Source organism: Phoenix dactylifera, chromosome 6, assembly GCF_051530095.1.
Source record: "Phoenix dactylifera cultivar Ajwa chromosome 6, Ajwa_hap1_PhDact_Kaust_v1.1, whole genome shotgun sequence".
Classification (NCBI taxonomy): Eukaryota; Viridiplantae; Streptophyta; class Magnoliopsida; order Arecales; family Arecaceae; genus Phoenix; species Phoenix dactylifera.
In genome coordinates, this window is record NC_143195.1 from 36,966,230 (window position 1) to 36,985,658 (window position 19,429).

The following is a 19,429-nucleotide window of genomic DNA, read 5'->3' on the forward strand; positions in this document are numbered from 1 at the left end:
GCAGCAGGAAACGTGCCGGGAAATAGATTTTCTTCAAAAAAAAAAATCCTACTAAAGAAAGAGCTACCTTCATGCACGGCCACGGAAGCATATGTCCAAGTGGCTTCAATTTGGTTTTGTCATTGTTCAGCCATGGAAATGCAAATTAAAAAACATTAGCATGCCCGCACAAAATAACAGCCCAGAAGTGTTACTCTCAAGGGGTGGTAACCTCAATTCAGACAAAATTTTAAGCGAGGAGGATCTCTGCAACATAATGTTTTCTCTCAATCAAAACATTATTAAGGCTGCGTTTGGTTGGCACATAAAGCATAAATAAGATATGAAAGAAGGCTGGTGCCTGCTAAAAAATATTAAAAAGCCTGGTATAAACGGGGAACGGTTACACTGCTCAAACGTCTATCGCAGATACAAATATTTCCGGCGAACCTTGTCATAAGCCATTCACGCCATTGGTTTACCTCGCTCTCCTTTGACATGGGTGGGTGCCACTCGACTCTCAATTACCCTATGCTTTTTACCGCTAATTGGACTATTGTTGATTACCTGAGAATGTAAAAGATAATTTTGTTATTTCTACTTAGACTATAAGCACCTAATACCTGTCCTTATGTCAAAGGTAAATATGACTGGAGCATCCTAATATTTTCCTCAATAAAAAAAAGGACAAGCGACAAAGGCAAATATATCATTAATCCATTTTATTTTAGAAGAACAAGTTACTAGATATATTTAGGATTATTATTAGATAATTATCATTTCTAGGAATAATGTCATTTCTAGTTGGACCATGAGCAATAATAATTTTTCATATATTTATATGTATATTATTAGCATAGTAATTGGTTGCTTGGATTTTTATTTAAATAAAGATACCGAGTAGAGTCATAGATGATAAGGGTAAACACATCATTTATCCATCTTACTTGAAATAGCAATCTTACTGTAAAAATATCAACCAGACAACACTTCAATTATGCCATACAGAAATAAGAAATTATTGCCATACATAAATAAACATAATTTGTGGAGTCGATGATAAGCATAGCGTCTACTTCCACTTTTCTTATTCATGAATCAAACACAGCCCAAACAATTAATGTCCTTTTCCTGGCTTATCTGATGGAGGTTTGCGGACATTAGTTGTTTGTTCAAAAGCATAAGCAATCTCGATTAATTTTGGTTCGGAACCCTTTAAACCACCAAAACAGATACCAAAAGGAGTTCCATCTAATTCATATCCTGCAGGAACACTAATTCCTGGGTAGCCACCAATGGCAAGAACGGGGGATATATTTGCATCAGGTGTCACAATTGCATCTAATTGCTTCTCTATCATCAATCTTTCCAATCCTTCCCTGGAGAGTTGAGTCATTTTAGCAATTGCACTTCTCTCAGCAGGACCAATCCCACTTGTGTTTTGAGCCGCCAAGAAAACAAGTTGGCCAAATTCTTTCAACTTTTCCTACATTTAAAAGTAGTAAAACCTCAGTTTTATTATCTGAAACAGGAAATAAAATATATACATAAATATATATAGTTTGCATTACCTCGACACTATGTTCATTGTTGAAGGCTATTACATCTGCAAGAGACCTAACAGGGGAATAGGACAGCTCTGACAAGTAAGCATTCAAGGATAACTTAAACTCAGCCAATAGTGCGACCTCCTCGCCACTTTGCTGATAGTCAAGGATGATGCTCGAATTTGTTATTTCAAGGTTGTCAATCAATATAGCTCCCTTTTCTCTACCAAATGTTTTGTCAGATGTTAGAAAAGCATATACATATCTATATAAATGATAGTAATAAAGAAAATTATTCTTTAAAAACAATTGAAAGAAAGACAACGTTATAGGTTTTTGTACAGTTTGGAGGCCAAATTAACAAGGTCAAAGTATGGATTAGCTCCAGTTCACAACACCACCTCTAGTCTGGATCTAAATCGAACACATAGTAAATTGCCTCTCTATCAAATAGTTCTTGACCAAATTTGATCGAACTTAGCTTTTTGTATTTAAAAAGATCCAAAAATGTTCGGATCATGCATAATATTGAAATAACCTTGTGAATCTCCTCTCCTTTTAATGAAGCCCCTGCTAAGGAAAGTTGTGAAAATTGGTAGTCTTATTGTATCTCAAGAGAATATTTCTCCAAGTGTTTGGCACAATTTAGCTATGTATTATATTTTTGAAAAGATCGATGGAGCTCTCATCATTCTTACTGGAAAGAAAAAGAAAAAAAAAATGTAGACTTAGTTAATTGACGATTTCCAGAACAATTTAGTTAGCAGGCTAGGTTGATGCAATAATTCTAGGTGTTTCTGTGATGAAGTCACCTCATTGTGTTGAAATGCTCCTCATAAGTCTTCTGACGGACGGATCCTTTAGAAAATTCAAAGAAGCCGGCTCTTAGAATTCCCAATCTTTTGCCCTTCAACCCCTCCACCTTTAAGAACTGTTTGTAACCACCCTGAGGTATATACTTTGATGCCGCTAGGGTTGCTTCCTCATCTCTCGAGTCACAACCCGCAATTGCCTCCAACACATGGACAGCATCTGAGACCGACCGACAAAGAGGTCTGCATTCAAATGGGCGACATGAATAGTAACTAACCAGGATAAACAGAAAGAGAAAATATAATTAACCATACATTTATCTCATGCACATGACATTTTTCATTTAGTTTCTTAGAGAAGGAAGATTACTTAAAATGTACGGTTTTCTTGATTTGATGAAATAATCCGTGGCCCCTGCAAAACTTGGATTAAATCAAACTATGCTATTTTTTTGGCTTCATAAGCACTTGGATTAGGTTAGATTAAATGCCGCATTAGCTTTTTCCAACCCAACCTTCTTAACCAAATTCCCTACTTGACCCAAAGTACATACCGGCCATGTTTCTATGCACAAGTTTAATCAGGAAGTAAGTCTTGCATTTATTAAACCCTAGCAATTTTCTTGACTTGTTCCGTGCTAATTGCAATATTTTATCGTCATCCGTGCTTACCCGATGGTGTCCTGTCTAGGGGAGATGGGGATGACCCCAGCCCGGCTGGTGAGCCCCACCGTGGGCTTGATCCCCGCCACCGAATTCGACGCCGCGGGGCAGATGATGGACCCGTCCGTCTCCGTCCCCAGCGTCACCACCGCCATGTTCGCCGCCGCCGCTATTGCCGATCCACTGCTCGACCCGCACGGATCCGCCGATAGCACGTATGGATTCTGCACCCAACAATATTTTTCCTCCAGCCCCGAACCAAATTAAAAAAATAAAAACAAAAAAAGAAGAAGCGGGAGGTGGAGTCTACGGACTCACCCGGCCCTGGCCGCCGCGCGCGCTCCACCCGCTGGGGGCGTCGAAGGACCGGAAGTTGGCCCACTCGCTGAGGCTGGCCTTCCCCAATATCACCGCTCCTGCCCGCCTCAGCCGCCGGACCACCCCGGCGTCGCGCGGCACCACGGACCCGAGGAGGGCGAACGAGCCGGCGGTGGTGTTGAGCCGGTCCCGCGTGGCGATGTTGTCCTTGAGAAGGACAGGGATCCCGTGGAGGCCCCCGCCCGGGTGACACCCGCTCCGCCGCTCCTGGTCGGCCCGGTCCGCCTGCCGGAGCGCGTCGGGGTTCACCTCGATCACGGCGTGGAGCAGCGGGTTGAGGGCCCGGATCCGATCCAGATAGTACTCCACCAGCTCCCTGGAGGTGAGACTGCCCTCCTTGAAAGCCTGCTGAATGCCATCGATGGTGGCCTCTTTGATCTCGAAGCCACGGCAGTCGGTACCGACCATGAGCACCGCGAAGAGCGTGGAGAGGAAGGGAAAAGCGAGGGGCCTCATCATCTCCGACTGTTGCTCGCTTCTTGGTGACCGATCTCGGGATGTCGAGTACTTTTATCTCCGGTAGCAGTATGTTGGGATCGGTCAACGGGGACCAGGGTCTTTCGAAGGGCGGGGAATTATACCTATAGTGTCTTTTGTTTTTTTTTGTCTTAGATATCACTATTTCTCGATTTTACATGAGCTGTCGTGGATATCCGGCGAGAGCCGGCCCAGATCGAACAGGTGAATGGCTTTGCTAGGAGCGGCTCTTCTCAGATCGCAAGCTACTCGAGAGAGGCTCGGCTTTGGTGATCGCATAGGTCCGGAGACGGAGTCACGCTACCGCGAAAAGACCGATCCTCAAAGACATTTGTAGACTTTTGGGACAGTATAGATCCTACCAAACTATACTTACATACGGAGAGGCAAACTGTGCCGCCGACTAAATTGCTTCTTTTACAGTTTACCATGCAGAAAAATTCATCTGGGTGGACGATGCGTCATTGCTAAAGGCCCTAGACAGTCTTTTGTTTTCTGATTTTATTGGCCGTATTCCATGAAATATGAGCCACCGTAATATATATATATATGTCACGCCCCGGACTCGGATCCGTGACACGGCCGTGCTATTGCCGACTATCGCCCACAATAGCACGCAGCCTCATACATGGGTAATAGGGTAGTCAAAAGCAGTCAAACTTGCATATATCAAAATATGTGCATTACAACAGAGGGTATATGTAAGGTACAGAGCTTCTATATAGTTTATATACACAAAAGTATATTCATATCATCCCAAAAATAAAGAAGCCCTGTTGCAAAAGAAAAATGCTTCTAGAAGCTGTCACTAGCGGTGATCTGAAAAAAAAATATAAATGAATAGGCATGAGCTACACGGCTCAGTAAGTAATCCTGCATAATCTTGTCGAATCAACTAAAAATGCTAACTGTTACGGGGAAATAAGCCGCCATGCCCCACGTGACCGGCACGCGCGCCCAGGAAGACTACGGCTGCCCTTTGATCCAGCAATCCGACCCCGAGTCGGATATCCTCGGCTCCGCAGCCCGACCCCGAGTCGGCTGCCCTTTGATCCAGCAATCCGACCCCGAGTCGGATATCCTCGGCTCCGCAGCCCGACCCCGAGTCGGCTGCCCCTTGATCCAGCGCTCCGACCCCGAGTCGGATATCCTCGGCTCCGTAGCCCGACCCCGAGTCGGCTGCCCCTTGATCCAGCGCTCCGACCCCGAGTCGGAGATCTCTTGATAACGACAGGCTATTCCCCAGAGGCACGCCGCGGCCTCCTGCTCCACTACTCCCTGCAACGGCTGTATCCGATGCTGCTCCACGATCTCCTGCATCAGCCGTACAAAGCGGAGCCCCACTATGCCCTGACGTGGCCGTACCCGGTGCTGCTCCACGACGCCCTGTAACGGCCATGTCAGTGGCCACACCATCGTGCCCCACGATAACGAACCCCCCCTGAGAGACCCCCCAGCCAGGTATATATGCGGCTGGGGGGAGAAAGGGGGAGGGGTGAGCAATATCTCCCAGAGCACTCTCTTACTTGCGATTATCACCTCTCCTCCTCCTCCAATCTCCTCTGACTTGACCGTCGGAGGGCCATCACCACCCTGGTGGTGGTGCAAGGCTTGTTTGCAGGTTTCTTGGCGGAAGGTGGAGCGCAACCAACACCAACCAAGACAACTCAGACGGAACCCCGTTCACACCGCAGTGCCAATCGTTCTCGGTTTGGACCACCAGCAACAGTTGGCGCTAGAGGAAGGGCCCGAATCTTAGAACGATCGTAATGGCACGGCGAGGTGGTCGTGGAGCTTCCAATGCTTCCGGTCGCGGAGCCTCTCGCGCCTCCGGCCGAGAGGCTGCTGCGTCCCCAACGCACTCTCAGCAGCACTCCACCGCCCCTTCTCCCATTCAGACGGTCGAAGCTGCCCAGTTCGACCAGCTAGCCCAGCAGGTTCGCACCCTCGCGGAGGCAGTGCAGAATCTGCAGGGCGTGATCTCTCGGGTGCCGCAACGGGCTCAGGAGCCGCTGCCCCCCGAGCACTCGCCTCTTCCTCACAACCCGCGCTCCTTCCTCTCCCATGGAGAGGAGCGCCGGCGCGAGGAGGATTCTCGAGTGCGGTCCATTCTGCCAGGACCTTCTCATCGGAGCTGTGCGGGGTACGAGAGGCGGACCCGGGCGCGTTCTCAGACACCCCAGTCCTCGAGGGGCCCGCACTCCAGTCGGTCCCCCTCGCGCCGCTCCTTGTCCCCCACCCACCGGTCGCGCTCCCTGGACCGGCGGGTGGACGATCTCCACAGACAACTCCAGGTCCTGAAGGGCCACTCCAAAGATCCCTTCGCTGACTTGGAGATCTCCTCCCAGCCGGCGCTTGCCTCGAGGATCCTGCGGACCCCGAACCCGCCGGGGTTCAAAATGCCGGCGATCGAACCCTACGACGGGGCGGCGGACCCGCGGGACCACGTGGAGAGTTTCAGGACTCTTATGCTCCTCCATGGAGCATCGGATCCGCTCCTCTGCAAGGCCTTCCCGGCGACCCTCCGTGGCCCGGCAAGGGCATGGTTCGCCGGCCTGGAGGCTAACTCCATCCAGTCCTTCGACCAGTTCACCCGCTTCTTCATCAGCCATTTCGCCGTCAGTAGCAGGCGGCGGCTGGTCTCCGACTCCCTCTTTGATGTCCGGCAAAACGAGGGAGAAAGCCTGCGGGATTATCTCACCCGCTTCAACAAGGCTACACTGGAGGTCCGGAACCTGAGCCAGGAAGTGGCTCTCTCAGCCCTGAAGCGTGGCTTCCGGAAGGGCAGACTCACCTTCTCCCTGGACAAACGCCTGCCGCGGAGCTTCCCGGAGCTGTTATCTCGGGCAAACCAGTATGCAGACGCCGAGGAGGCAGCCTCCCACCGGAACAAGGAGGCCGCCGAGGCCCCTCTAAAGCCCGGGAAAAAAAGGCGAAAAGAGGCACCCCAGAGGAGGAGCCCGACGCCTCAACGCCGGCGCAGAAGCCCGTCACCAGCAAGGAACCACGGCGCCACACGCCCTCGTTCTCCGCACCGACGCTTCGACCGGTACACCCCACTCCTGGCCCCCCGGGCCCAGATCCTCATGGAGGTCAAGGGGCGGGAGGACCTCCCGGTCCCGAGGCAGATGAAGAAGATCCCTGGGAGGAGGCCTTCTCGGGCGTACTGTGAGTACCACCGAGACCACGGCCACGATACCGAAGACTGCTTCCAGCTTCGGGACGAGATCGAGGCTCTCATTCGCCGAGGGCGTCTCGGTCGATATGTAAACGACCGACGTCCCCCGGCAGGCCCGCGTCCGGTCGACCCGGCCCCTCAGGAGCCTCGGGAGCAGAATCGACCCGTTGCGGGAGTGATCCACACCATCACTGGGGGCTGCTCTCGGCCCGTGAGGAACGCAGGGGGCTCGGCGGAAGCATCAGGAGTGGCCGTCGCGAAGAGGCAGCGGGTCGGAAATGTAATCACTTTTTGTGATGAAGATGTAAAGGGGGTTCAGACTCCCCACGATGACGCCATGGTGATCTCTCTCACTATGGCGAACTATGATGTAAGGCATCTCAACCTACGGAAGGTGGGAAGCTAGCGCCGAATTGGGAAGGCCCGTATAAAGTTCGTTGGGTAAACCGACCTGGCTCCTACCAGTTGGAAGCCCTAGATGGCCGAGAAATTCCAAGGGGCTGGAATTCCGCTAACCTGCGGATGTATTACCAGTAGAACAACAAGGCCAGAAAGACAATTTGAAAAGGTGCAACACTTTTCATTTCAATAATTTCTGGTTACAATGGCGTGCTCGTGTGATTACAAGGAATTCCCAGAGAGGAATTAGGGAGTAAAGAAAGCAAAGAAGAGGTGGAGAATCCGTGGAGCTGAGGACCGAGGATCCCAAACCCTCAACCCAAAGCAGCCGCAATCCCACCGGAAGTGGGTGCTTCTAACCGGAGGCGCCATCCAGCACCTCACCAAAAAGACGAAGAGCCGCCGCAGAAGAAGCTCCCGCTGCCCCCAGGGGAACGCCGCCTCCAAAGGATATTCCCATCCTCCCCAGTGGTAGGAAAGAGAAGGAATTCGAGGGGGAAGAGCATACGGAGGCGCGGTCCCGGACTGAGCGTCTGGTGCAGAGCTCGATCGGGAGGCTGAACTTCAAGGAGGGGAGATGTGATCCCGGATGAAACGCCTAGAGCGGAGTTCCGCCGGGAAGACCCTCCTTGTTGATCCCAGATGAAACGGCTAGTTGGCTGAAGTCGCAAGGGGAGCGTCTCCCCTTTCCTTCAACAGGAGTCTCTCAGTCATATGCCAAGGAGGAGGTCCGCGATCCATGGCAACCTGAACAGCTCCGGCTTGGCAAACTCCATCGTACCTGCACCTGTATTTATAGCCAAACTGCGGCCCCCTGGTCGTTCCGATGCGGGTGGCTCCAATAAATGCAGGCGCATTGAAACCGGAGCCGTTCCGGCTCCCGAGGCGTATCTCCCCGCGATTTCCTAAGCGTCATTCTCCTTAAACCGCATTCTTTGTGCAGGACAATCCGGGTGTCATGTACCCCTAGGTCCACATATCTCCGCTCGCGCCCAGGCCGTATCCTCCTCGAAGAACCCGCGTATCGCGGCCGCTCAACTAACACTCCTCGCAAGCAGCAGCTGGCGATCCGATTTCCCAGGTAACGCATTAATTAGCGTTTAATGCCCTTCTCGTGTTCCCCCCAGGCAACGCTTAGAGAAAAGGAGAAACATGATCGCGGCTGGCCACGGAGAAACCCCGTCGGGCAGCGAGCGACAAGCGCACGACCAGCGAGCGGAATTTCCCGAGGCTCGGCCCTCGGATGCCTGGCTAGCCCGATGATGCCAGGCTAACCCGACGATCATCCCGGAAGCAGACTAGCCTGAAGCCCCGACCGGTCGCCTCGGCTCGCGCCAGCCTTGGCCGACCAACGAGTGGAATTTCCTGAGGCTTGACAACCCTCGGATGCCAGGCTAACCCGACGATCATCCCGGGAGCAGACTAGCCTGAAGCCCCGACCGGTCGCCTCGGCTCGCGCCAGCCTTGGCCGACCAACGAGTGGAATTTCCTGAGGCTTGACAACCCTCGGATGCCAGGCTAACCCGACGATCATCCCGGGAGCAGACTAGCCTGAAGCCCCGACCGGTCGCCTCGGCTTGCGCCAGCCTTGGCCGACCAACGAGCGGAATTTCCCGAGGCTCGGCCCTCGGATGCCTGGCTAGCCCGATGATCATCCCGGGAGCAGACTAGCCGGAAGCCCCGACCGGTCGCCTCGGCTTGCGCCAGCCTTGGCCGACCAACGAGTGGAATGTCCCGAGGCTCGGCCCTCGGATGCCAGGCTAACCCGACGATCATCCCGGGAGCAGACTAGCCTGAAGCCCCGACCGGTCGCCTCGGCTTGCGCCAGCCTTGGCCGACCAACGAGTGGAATGTCCCGAGGCTCGGCCCTCGGATGCCAGGCTAGCCCGATGATCATCCCGGGAGCAGACTAGCCGGAAGCCCCGACCGGTCGCCTCGGCTTGCGCCAGCCTTGGCCGACCAACGAGTGGAATGTCCCGAGGCTCGGCCCTCGGATGCCTGGCTAGCCCGATGATCATCCCGGGAGCAGACTAGCCGGAAGCCCCGACCGGTCGCCTCGGCTTGCGCCAGCCTTGGCCGACCAACGAGTGGAATGTCCCGAGGCTCGGCCCTCGGATGCCAGGCTAACCCGACGATCATCCCGGGAGCAGACTAGCCTGAAGCCCCGACCGGTCGCCTCGGCTCGCGCCAGCCTTGGCCGACCAACGAGTGGAATTTCCTGAGGCTTGACAACCCTCGGATGCCAGGCTAACCCGACGATCATCCCGGGAGCAGACTAGCCTGAAGCCCCGACCGGTCGCCTCGGCTCGCGCCAGCCTTGGCCGACCAACGAGTGGAATTTCCTGAGGCTTGACAACCCTCGGATGCCAGGCTAACCCGACGATCATCCCGGGAGCAGACTAGCCTGAAGCCCCGACCGGTCGCCTCGGCTTGCGCCAGCCTTGGCCGACCGAGCGGAATTTTCCGAGGCTCGGCCCTCGGATGCCTGGCTAGCCCGATGATCATCCCGGGAGCAGACTAGCCGGAAGCCCCGACCGGTCGCCTCGGCTTGCGCCAGCCTTGGCCGACCAACGAGTGGAATGTCCCGAGGCTCGGCCCTCGGATGTCAGGCTAACCCGACGATCATCCCGGGAGCAGACTAGCCTGAAGCCCCGACCGGTCGCCTCGGCTTGCGCCAGCCTTGGCCGACCAACGAGTGGAATGTCCCGAGGCTCGGCCCTCGGATGCCAGGCTAACCCGACGATCATCCCGGGAGCAGACTAGCCTGAAGCCCCGACCGGTCGCCTCGGCTCGCGCCAGCCTTGGCCGACCAACGAGTGGAATTTCCTGAGGCTTGACAACCCTCGGATGCCAGGCTAACCCGACGATCATCCCGGGAGCAGACTAGCCTGAAGCCCCGACCGGTCGCCTCGGCTTGCGCCAGCCTTGGCCGACCAACGAGCGGAATTTCCTGAGGCTTGACGGCCCTCGGATGCCTGGCTAGCCCGATGATCATCCCGGGAGCAGACTAGCCGGAAGCCCCGACCGGTCGCCTCGGCTTGCGCCAGCCTTGGCCGACCAACGAGTGGAATGTCCCGAGGCTCGGCCCTCGGATGCCAGGCTAACCCGACGATCATCCCGGGAGCAGACTAGCCTGAAGCCCCGACCGGTCGCCTCGGCTTGCGCCAGCCTTGGCCGACCAACGAGCGGAATTTCCTGAGGCTTGACGGCCCTCGGATGCCAGGCTAACCCGACGATCATCCCGGGAGCAGACTAGCCTGAAGCCCCGACCGGTCGCCTCGGCTCGCGCCAGCCTTGGCCGACCAACGAGTGGAAGGTCCCGAGGCTCGGCCCTCGGATGCCAGGCTAACCCGATGACCATCCCGGGAGCAGACTAGCCTGAAGCCCCGACCAGTCGCCTCGGCTCGCGCCAGCCTTGGCCGACCAACGAGTGGAAGGTCCCGAGGCTCGGCCCTCGGATGCCAGGCTAACCCGATGACCATCCCGGGAGCAGACTAGCCTGAAGCCCCGACCAGTCGCCTCGGCATGCGCCAGCCTTGGTCGACCAACGAGTGGAATTTCCTGAGGCCTAACCCTCGGATGCCCGGCTTAGCGCCGGAAGAATTTCCTGAGGCCTAACCCTCGGATGCCCGGCTTAGCGCCGGAAGAGTTTCCTGAGGCCTAACCCTCGGATGCCCGGCTTAGCGCCGGAAGAATTTCCTGAGGCCTAACCCTCGGATGCCTGGCTTAGCGCCGGAAGAATTTCCTGAGGCCTAACCCTCGGATGCCTGGCTTAGCGCCGGAAGAATTTCCTGAGGCCTAACCCTCGGATGCCTGGCTTAGCGCCGGAAGAGTTTCCTGAGGCCTAACCCTCGGATGCCTGGCTTAGCGCCGGAAGAATTTCCTGAGGCCTAACCCTCGGGTGCCTGGCTTAGCGCCGGAAGAATTTCCTGAGGCCTAACCCTCGGATGCCTGGCTTAGCGCCGGAAGAATTTCCTGAGGCCCAACCCTCGGATGCCTGGCTTAGCGCCGGAAGAGTTTCCTGAGGCCTAACCCTCGGATGCCTGGCCTAGCGCCGGAAGAATTTCGGGAGCCAGGAGTCAGCAAGACGCTACCGAGAGTTAAAAGAAAAAGAAGGACGAAGGCGAGATGAAGAAACATTCAACTTGCATTAATTTTCATTGTTTCAGGGCCGAGGCCCATACAATTTGGCAAAACGCCGGTATACAAAAAAAAAAGAAGACAACGAAAGGTACAAGAGGTCAGCTTGGAGGAACTCCCGGGTCGGGAACGTCGGGCTCGTCCGCAGGAGGTAGGGAAGCAGCAGGAGAACCAACAGGCAATGGCGCCGGAGAGGAGTCGAGAAGGGAGATCTCGCTCAGGTCAACTTCGGGGTACTTAGCCGACACCCTTGCCAGGCCCTCCTCGAAGCCTAAGACAAAGGCTTCGGCCCCCGCGTCCGACGCGTCACGGACAAACTCGTCGGACTGACGATAGGTCTGTACTGCCTCCGACATATCATGAGCGAACTCGGCGGACTGGCGATAAGCCTCTACCGCCTGACGCCCGATTTCCGCACTCCTCTCGGCCAGCGCCGCCTCTGCCTGCTCCATAATCTGGGCTTTCGCCTCCAAGACCTTCGCCACAATCCGGCCTTCCGCCTCGGTGGAGACCCTCAGCAGCTCAGCCCGAGCCTCCTTGTGCTTCGCTTCGGCAGCAATGCGAGCAGCCTCAGCCTCCGTCAGGCGCGAATGAAGCTCCTGATCGCTCGCACGGGACTTCTCCAAGGCCGACTCCAATTCGCCCAGCTTAGCTTCAAGAGACCGGGTTCGGTTGCGGGCGTTGTCGGCTGACCGCTGGGCCTTCTCCCACCTCTCCCGGTAGTCGGCAGCCTTCCGGGACTGCTTCTCGGCCCGCTCATCCGCCTTCTTGACCTCGCCCTCGAGACCCGAGGCAACCTTGAGCTGCTCCTGAGCCTCCAACAGTTGCTTCTCGAGGGCAGCAAAGCCGAGTGCCAGCTCTTCGGCCTCCCGGAGCCTCGCCTCGAAGTCCCCGGTCGTCCTGCCTGCCACAGCCTGGCCTCCCTTTTCCACTGCTTTCAGCCGGTCCTCGGCCTTCGCCAGAAGCCCCGCCTGTTCCTTGTAGCACTCCTCCAGACGGATCATGTACTGGGCGAGCTAAGAAATAGGAAACATAAGGGAGTCAGACGGAGAACAACAGAGCCAATAAATGGTGAAAAGCGGCCAGAAGAACACTCACCGACATGAGACAGACACAGCTGGCAGCCCCAACGTCAGAGACCTCCAACTCCCGGACCCGCCGACGGTCCTTCTCCAGCAGCACTGTTTCGATGAGATTTCGGGCGCCATCGGTAGTGAAGGCAGACCCCGATTTCTCCCCAGAGCCGGACGGTGGTTCTGCAGCCTTACCCCTATCCATCGCCTGGGGAAGAGTCCGGCCGATCGCGCTCGGGGCGGGGGTCACCCCAGGAATTGATAAGGTCCCGCTCGGTCGGGGCCTCGGCGCGTCCCTCCTCGAGTCATCAGGAGCCGACCGAGTCGAAGGCCGGATCGGGGACCGATCACGCCCCAAAGGCGAATCGACACCATTAAGGAAGGATGTCCGCCGAAATCCTCAGACTGCCAGGTCAGCAATAACCGCCATACGCCATAAAAAGGGCGGGGAGCTCGAAGCGCGCGCGCCTCTCCGAGGAACGGCGGCAATCCCGAAACATCACTCCCTTCACCTGTTCCCCTTCTGGTTCTAGGCTCGGAAGTGGGGGGCTACTGTTACGGGGGAAATAGGCCGCCATGCCCCACGTGACCGGCACGCGCGCCCAGGAAGACTACGGCTGCCTTTTGATCCAGCAATCCGACCCCGAGTCGGATATCCTCGGCTCCGCAGCCCGACCCCGAGTCGGCTGCCCTTTGATCCAGCAATCCGACCCCGAGTCGGATATCCTCGGCTCCGCAGCCCGACCCCGAGTCGGCTGCCCCTTGATCCAGCGCTCCGACCCCGAGTCGGATATCCTCGGCTCCGCAGCCCGACCCCGAGTCGGCTGCCCCTTGATCCAGCGCTCCGACCCCGAGTCGGATATCCTCGGCTCCGCAGCCCGACCCCGAGTCGGCTGCCCCTTGATCCAGCGCTCCGACCCCGAGTCGGATATCCTCGGCTCCGCAGCCCGACCCCGAGTCGGCTGCCCCTTGATCCAGCGCTCCGACCCCGAGTCGGATATCCTCGGCTCCGCAGCCCGACCCCGAGTCGGCTGCCCCTTGATCCAGCGCTCCGACCCCGAGTCGGAGATCTCTTGATAACGACAGGCTATTCCCCAGAGGCACGCCGCGGCCTCCTGCTCCACTACTCCCTGCAACGGCTGTATCCGATGCTGCTCCACGATCTCCTGCATCAGCCGTACAAAGCGGAGCCCCACTATGCCCTGACGTGGCCGTACCCGGTGCTGCTCCACGACGCCCTGTAACGGCCATGTCAGTGGCCACACCATCGTGCCCCACGATAACGAACCCCCCCTGAGAGACCCCCCAGCCAGGTATATATGCGGCTGGGGGGAGAAAGGGGGGGGTGAGCAATATCTCCCAGAGCACTCTCTTACTTGCGATTATCACCTCTCCTCCTCCAATCTCCTCTGACTTGACCGTCGGAGGGCCATCACCACCCTGGTGGTGGTGCAAGGCTTGTTTGCAGGTTTCTTGGCGGAAGGTGGAGCGCAACCAACACCAACCAAGACAACTCAGACGGAACCCCGTTCACACCGCAGTGCCAATCGTTCTCGGTTTGGACCACCAGCAACACTAACCATGCTTATCAGGGTTTGAGAAGCTGACATGTATGCTATGATAAAATATCCATGCTGAGTAAATAAATCAGTATCCTACATTATCAAGGAATCTTGCACATGCATATATATGTAAAGAAAATCGTGCCGCCGGCATGCCGTGGTCATACTCTCAGATGCCACTGCGAAGTCATTATCGGCCACTGGCGGGGCCCGCTCAGTTATTAGGCGGCCACTGGCGGGGCTGGCTCAGTCATTCTCGGCCACTGGCAAGGCCGGCTCAGTTGCATTCGCTCAGTAGCTCTTAAGAGTCCATAAACAATACTTCTCGTAGGTAGCACCTTATGGATGCTACGGCGAATTCATTATCGGTCACTGGCGGGGCCTGCTCAGTTATTAGTCGGCCACTGGCGAGGCTGGCTCAGTCATTATCGGCCACTGGCAAGGCCGGCTCAGTTGCATTCGGCTCGTAGCATCGAAAACTCTTAGGTACCCCTTGCAAGCAGTGCAAATAACTAGAGGCAATTCATCATCATTCTTTTATGCTCATGTTAATGAAAATTATGACATGTAATTCCATTCATCCTACATGCATCATGAAATCTACATAAGCATGATATAAGCATAATCACCAATTATATGGCTAACGCATGCCACTCATATACATGATTCATAATCCATATCTTAGGATATAACGTAATCTACTTATTTCGTAGGCATAATGGAAATCATAAAGCACATATAATCATAACTTGTATAACTAAAGCATGCCATATACATTCACCGTTCATAGCTTATAATTTAGGGTACATGACCTACAGTACAAGTATAACGGTTTAAATTTCATGCGTGATCCATAAAAGATTAGGACAGGTTACTTACCGTGATTCGCTTTCTCCTAAGTTTCTCACGTCCTGGTGACGGATCCTGAGTCACCTAAAATCACATCATAATAAGCATATTATTTCCTTTTTACTTGTTTGGATCCTACCCGAACTATAGCCCAAGTCTAATGCATCCGTATTGGAGCTTTAATTGGGTCCATATGGGTTAATTGGCCTGCTAATTGGTCAATAAGCTTAATCCCCAACTTAATTGGGTTTAATTCCGGGTTTAGGGTCACCGTGGTCTATTTGGGCCTGAGTCAGGATTAATCTGGGGTCAATTTGGCCCCAAATTAGTCACATTGGGCTTATTTCCACTAATTTGGTCTGTTAGGACCAATCCCAGCCGAATTAGGTTTGGGCCTCCTTCCATTTGGGCTTAATTTTGGTTAAATTTATAGTCTGGCTCGTCCAGGCTTAGCCCAATTTGATTGGGCTCGGGTTTAGTCAAATTTGGCTAAACCCGTTTCCTTTTTTCTTTTTCTTTTTCTTTTTCTTTTTCCTTTTTCTTTGGGCTTAACGGGTTGCGGGTTCGGATTCGGATCTGACCCGCGAACCCGTTATCAGGGTTTTTCTCCCCCCCTTCCAGAGGCTTCCGCCTCTTCATCTCCCGCTCTCCTCTCTCTCCTCTCTTTTCTCCTTCGTCTCCGCCGAACCCATGCCTCCGGCCGGTCCTCCGGCCCTTTTCTTCTCCTACGACCTCCTCTCTCTCTCAGTCACTCCCTCTTCTTTTCTCTCTTCCACTCTTTTCCTCTCCTTCTCTCTCTCTCTCCTTGGTTCCGACCGAAAGCCCTAGCCCTTTCGGCCTTTCGCCCCCACCGAACCCTCCGTCTCCTCCCCTTCTTCTCTCGCAGGCGACCGGGGAGACGAGGCTCCCCTCCGATCCACCGACCGAGACGGAGCTTCCCCCCGGAGCACTGGTGGAAGAAAGGCCGGCCCCCTTCCTCTTCTCCGAAATGATGCCGGAGAAGAGGAGGAGCGCCGGGAGGTAGGGTCACGGCTGGATCTCCTCCAGGAGATCTCCCCCTGCTCCGACCACGGCGAGGTAAGGCCGGGGTCCGAGGATGAAGCCTCTACGGTCCGGTGAGTCTATTTTATTTTCATTATTATTATTTTTCTTCTCTTTCTTCTTCCCTTCTTCCTTTTCTTTCTTTTTCTTTTTTTTTTCGGTCCTTCCCTCCGGCACCACCACCTCTTGCCGGAGAGGAGGTGGTGGTCCGGCTGGGGCTGGCGGCCCTGTGGCCACGCCGGTTGCCGGCTCGGCCAGACCGACGGCCCAGGGCTGCCCCCTGAGCCCTAGGGTAGCCGCAGCCGAAGCTGCGGTGCCCTGCTCATCTGCAGCCGGGCTCGGCCCGAGTAGTTGTCGGGCTTGGGTCTGGGCCGCGGCGGTTCTCAGGCCGGCCCGGCCCGCGGCCTGTGGGCCCTACCTGTGGCCCTTTCTTCCTTCTGCCGATCTCCTCCTCTCTGTTTCACTGTTGAAACAGAGGGGAGAATACCCCACAGAGGGTTTCTCTACTACTTATAATTTCATTAACAGGATCCTTACCTGGCTTTGGCCGGTTGCAGTCGGGCAATACCACCCCTTGGTAGTCCCTCCTTCCTCTCCTAGAGCTTCAGGGCTTCTTCCGCCTCTAGCTCCAGAGTTTCGGCTCTCTGGTTTTTGTGTTCTAAGAGGTCAGAAAATAGAGGGTACAGTACTGGGGCTTAAATACTTTTGTTTAAGAGATGAGACCCCCTTTTGAGAGGTCCCATCCTCTCTCCCCCCTTGCTCCGGGGCTTCCAGCTGCCCCCCCTTGTCTCAGGCCCGCCGAAATCGGCTGCCAGCAAGGGGGTGAGGTGGCGGCCCCCAGTTTTGCATGGGTGAGGGTCCCTCAGTGAGGTCCCATCTTCCCCTGTTCTCTGGTCCGGGAGCTCCCAGCTGCCCCCCTTTTCTCAAGGGCGCGCGGTGGCTCTCCCTCTGCCGGCCAACTATGGCCCTGTCACTTCCCTTCTCAGCAGGAGGTGGCAACCCTTTCACGGTTGCCTCCTCTCAGTACTGCCCCTACAGTGAAATCGGGCCCCACTCCCCCGTAACTGGGCCTTAAAATATTGGGCCCAGTTGGTAGTGGGCCCGGACATTACAATATATATATATATATATATATATATATATATATATTTCTTTTATTAATAAATAATCAGATTCTAGCAGTCTCACGCGCAACCCTTCCAAAAATTGAGACAAAAAGGCACTGGGAGAGGGTGGTCAAATGATTTCACAGCAGAGAAACAGTTCCGGCTTGTCAGTAGAAATTGTCTTTGAACGTTTAAGGGCCGGACCTAGTTGGCGCGCAAATTGTTAGTATTAACACTCAAGTATACATTGCAACTTTTCAAAGTCCCTAAATAAGCCAAGTTGCAGCCCAACTTGATTGGGCTGGATAGAAAATAGCTATAAAAAAAATTATTTTTTTTATATCAAGATATATAGTTAACTATACATAAAAATTATAATACACTTAATAATGTAAATATAATAATAAAAATAACTGTTATCAGCATAAGCTAATCACCAATTTTAATAACAATGGCTGTTACAAGACATGATTGAGATACATAGTATTAATACCAACGAGCATGGATAGGCAAATCAAAAAATATATTGTTGTATGTAGTTACAATATTCATCATCATATGATGTTACAGGACATGCACAAACTAAAGATATATAGTTGTATGGAGTGGGTGAATAGGTGTCAAATCAAATTTGTTGGAGGAAGGGGACTACCAAAATGGAAAAGACTCAAAATCATAGAATGAGGTCATCTGACAATCAAACAAGCAAAAACAGTGCCATCTCTCGTCAATGCAAAAAAACCCGTTTGGAATCTAGAAGAGATCTGATTTTTGCAATTGATTAAAGAAAAGATTGAAAAGCCCCAAATGTGTGGCCGGCCTTTAGAATGCTCGCATCGAGAGGAACCAGAAAGAACCATCGGAATCTAAACTGGGGCTCCCTGATGAGTTCAGTAACCAGCTGAAAAAGAAAAAACAAGGCGAAATCCACCCGAACAGCTAAAAAGATCTCTCTTTTCCACCATTTTTAGATTTAAATGCAAGCTATAAATGAGAAAACGACGGAAAAAAACACTAAAAAAAAAACATCTCCCCCCTGCGATTTTCCTTGTATAAATTGCAAATTATAAACGGGAAACCAGGTAAATCTGTTCAAGAAGTTAGTATTTTGACAGGGTTTCGGCAACAGTAGACCCAGAACGGACAACAAACAGCGATCAAACTCAAGTCCAAACTCAAATCCGCCCCTCCTCTTCTAAAAACCCGCAAACACAGGAAACCCAGCACCATCCAAGAAACACAATTGATCAGGTACATAGAACTCCCTCCTATACAGCACGATTATTGCCCTCTATTAAATCACATGGATGAGCAAAAAAGGCCATTTTTAAGGGATTCTGGAAGGAAAGAGGAAGAAGAGGAGGAGAAGAAGGCTCACCCAGAAATCGTAGGCAATGGAGGTGTGATCACCGAAGCGTGGGCTGCTGTTGGGCTCCAAGACAGGTCTCCTCGTAGGTAAGGGATTCCTGCAGTCGACGGACGCCAAAGTTACCGGACGCTGAAGAGACTGACTCGCTGCAGGCTCTAGGGTTTCGCACTAGATGAAGGGGGAGATCGATCGGCATGGGCAAGGGGAAGGAAGGGTTTTGCAGGCTCTAGGGTCTGGGTCCTCAGGGAGAGAGCAATTGGGAAATGCTCAAATGCCGAACGGCCGAAGGAATGTGGTCATGTGGGCCTATGGGCTGTGGGTCGTGGCCAAAGTTGGGTCTCGACTCCGGAGATGGTCTCGTGGAGTCGGAGTCGCGAATCTGGCGTCTGAGACACGGACACGGACACGAACACCCCCTGCGCGCCCAATTTGATAATCCTGGTTCGGGCGTGTTGGATTGGGTTTTAGGATAGACGATCAAAAAGTAACCAAAAAAATAATAAATTAGATCGGATTAGGTTGACTCAAAATTAAATAAACTTAAATTTGATCCAAAAAATAAAATAGGTCCAATTTTAGAATCTGATCCGGGCCCATGAGTTTTTAAAAATAGGTCGAATCATGCCTAAACAAGTTGCAAGGGATAAATATTTTGGCACACTCCAGTTCTCCAAAAATTGCAATGGAAGTCCTGATTACACTATCAGAAATGCATCATGTGTGGCCATGTAGCAGTATCCTGTTTCCCTCTATAATTTGCAGTCATTTTCTAAGGGGGTCCTTTAATCCATAATTATGAAATAATATATTCTTATATTATATTATAAACATAATATAATATTACAATCAGAATATT

General features: G+C 53.4%; 1 protein-coding gene across 1 annotated transcript; it reads right to left on the reverse strand.

The window, feature by feature from the left end:
* Window positions 1-891: 891 nt before the first annotated feature.
* On the reverse strand, window positions 892-18,879 carry LOC120105877 (putative amidase At4g34880). The gene is made up of 6 exons (XM_089923657.1): window positions 18,583-18,879; window positions 3,320-4,675; window positions 3,011-3,225; window positions 2,339-2,581; window positions 1,551-1,749; window positions 892-1,465 (listed from the first exon to the last, which is right to left on the reverse strand). Exons 2-6 carry the CDS (start codon window positions 3,836-3,838, stop codon window positions 1,097-1,099), a joined length of 1,545 nt encoding a protein of 514 aa, XP_089779783.1. The 5' UTR covers window positions 3,839-4,675; window positions 18,583-18,879; the 3' UTR covers window positions 892-1,096.
* Between the last annotated feature and the right edge of the window lie 550 nt (window positions 18,880-19,429).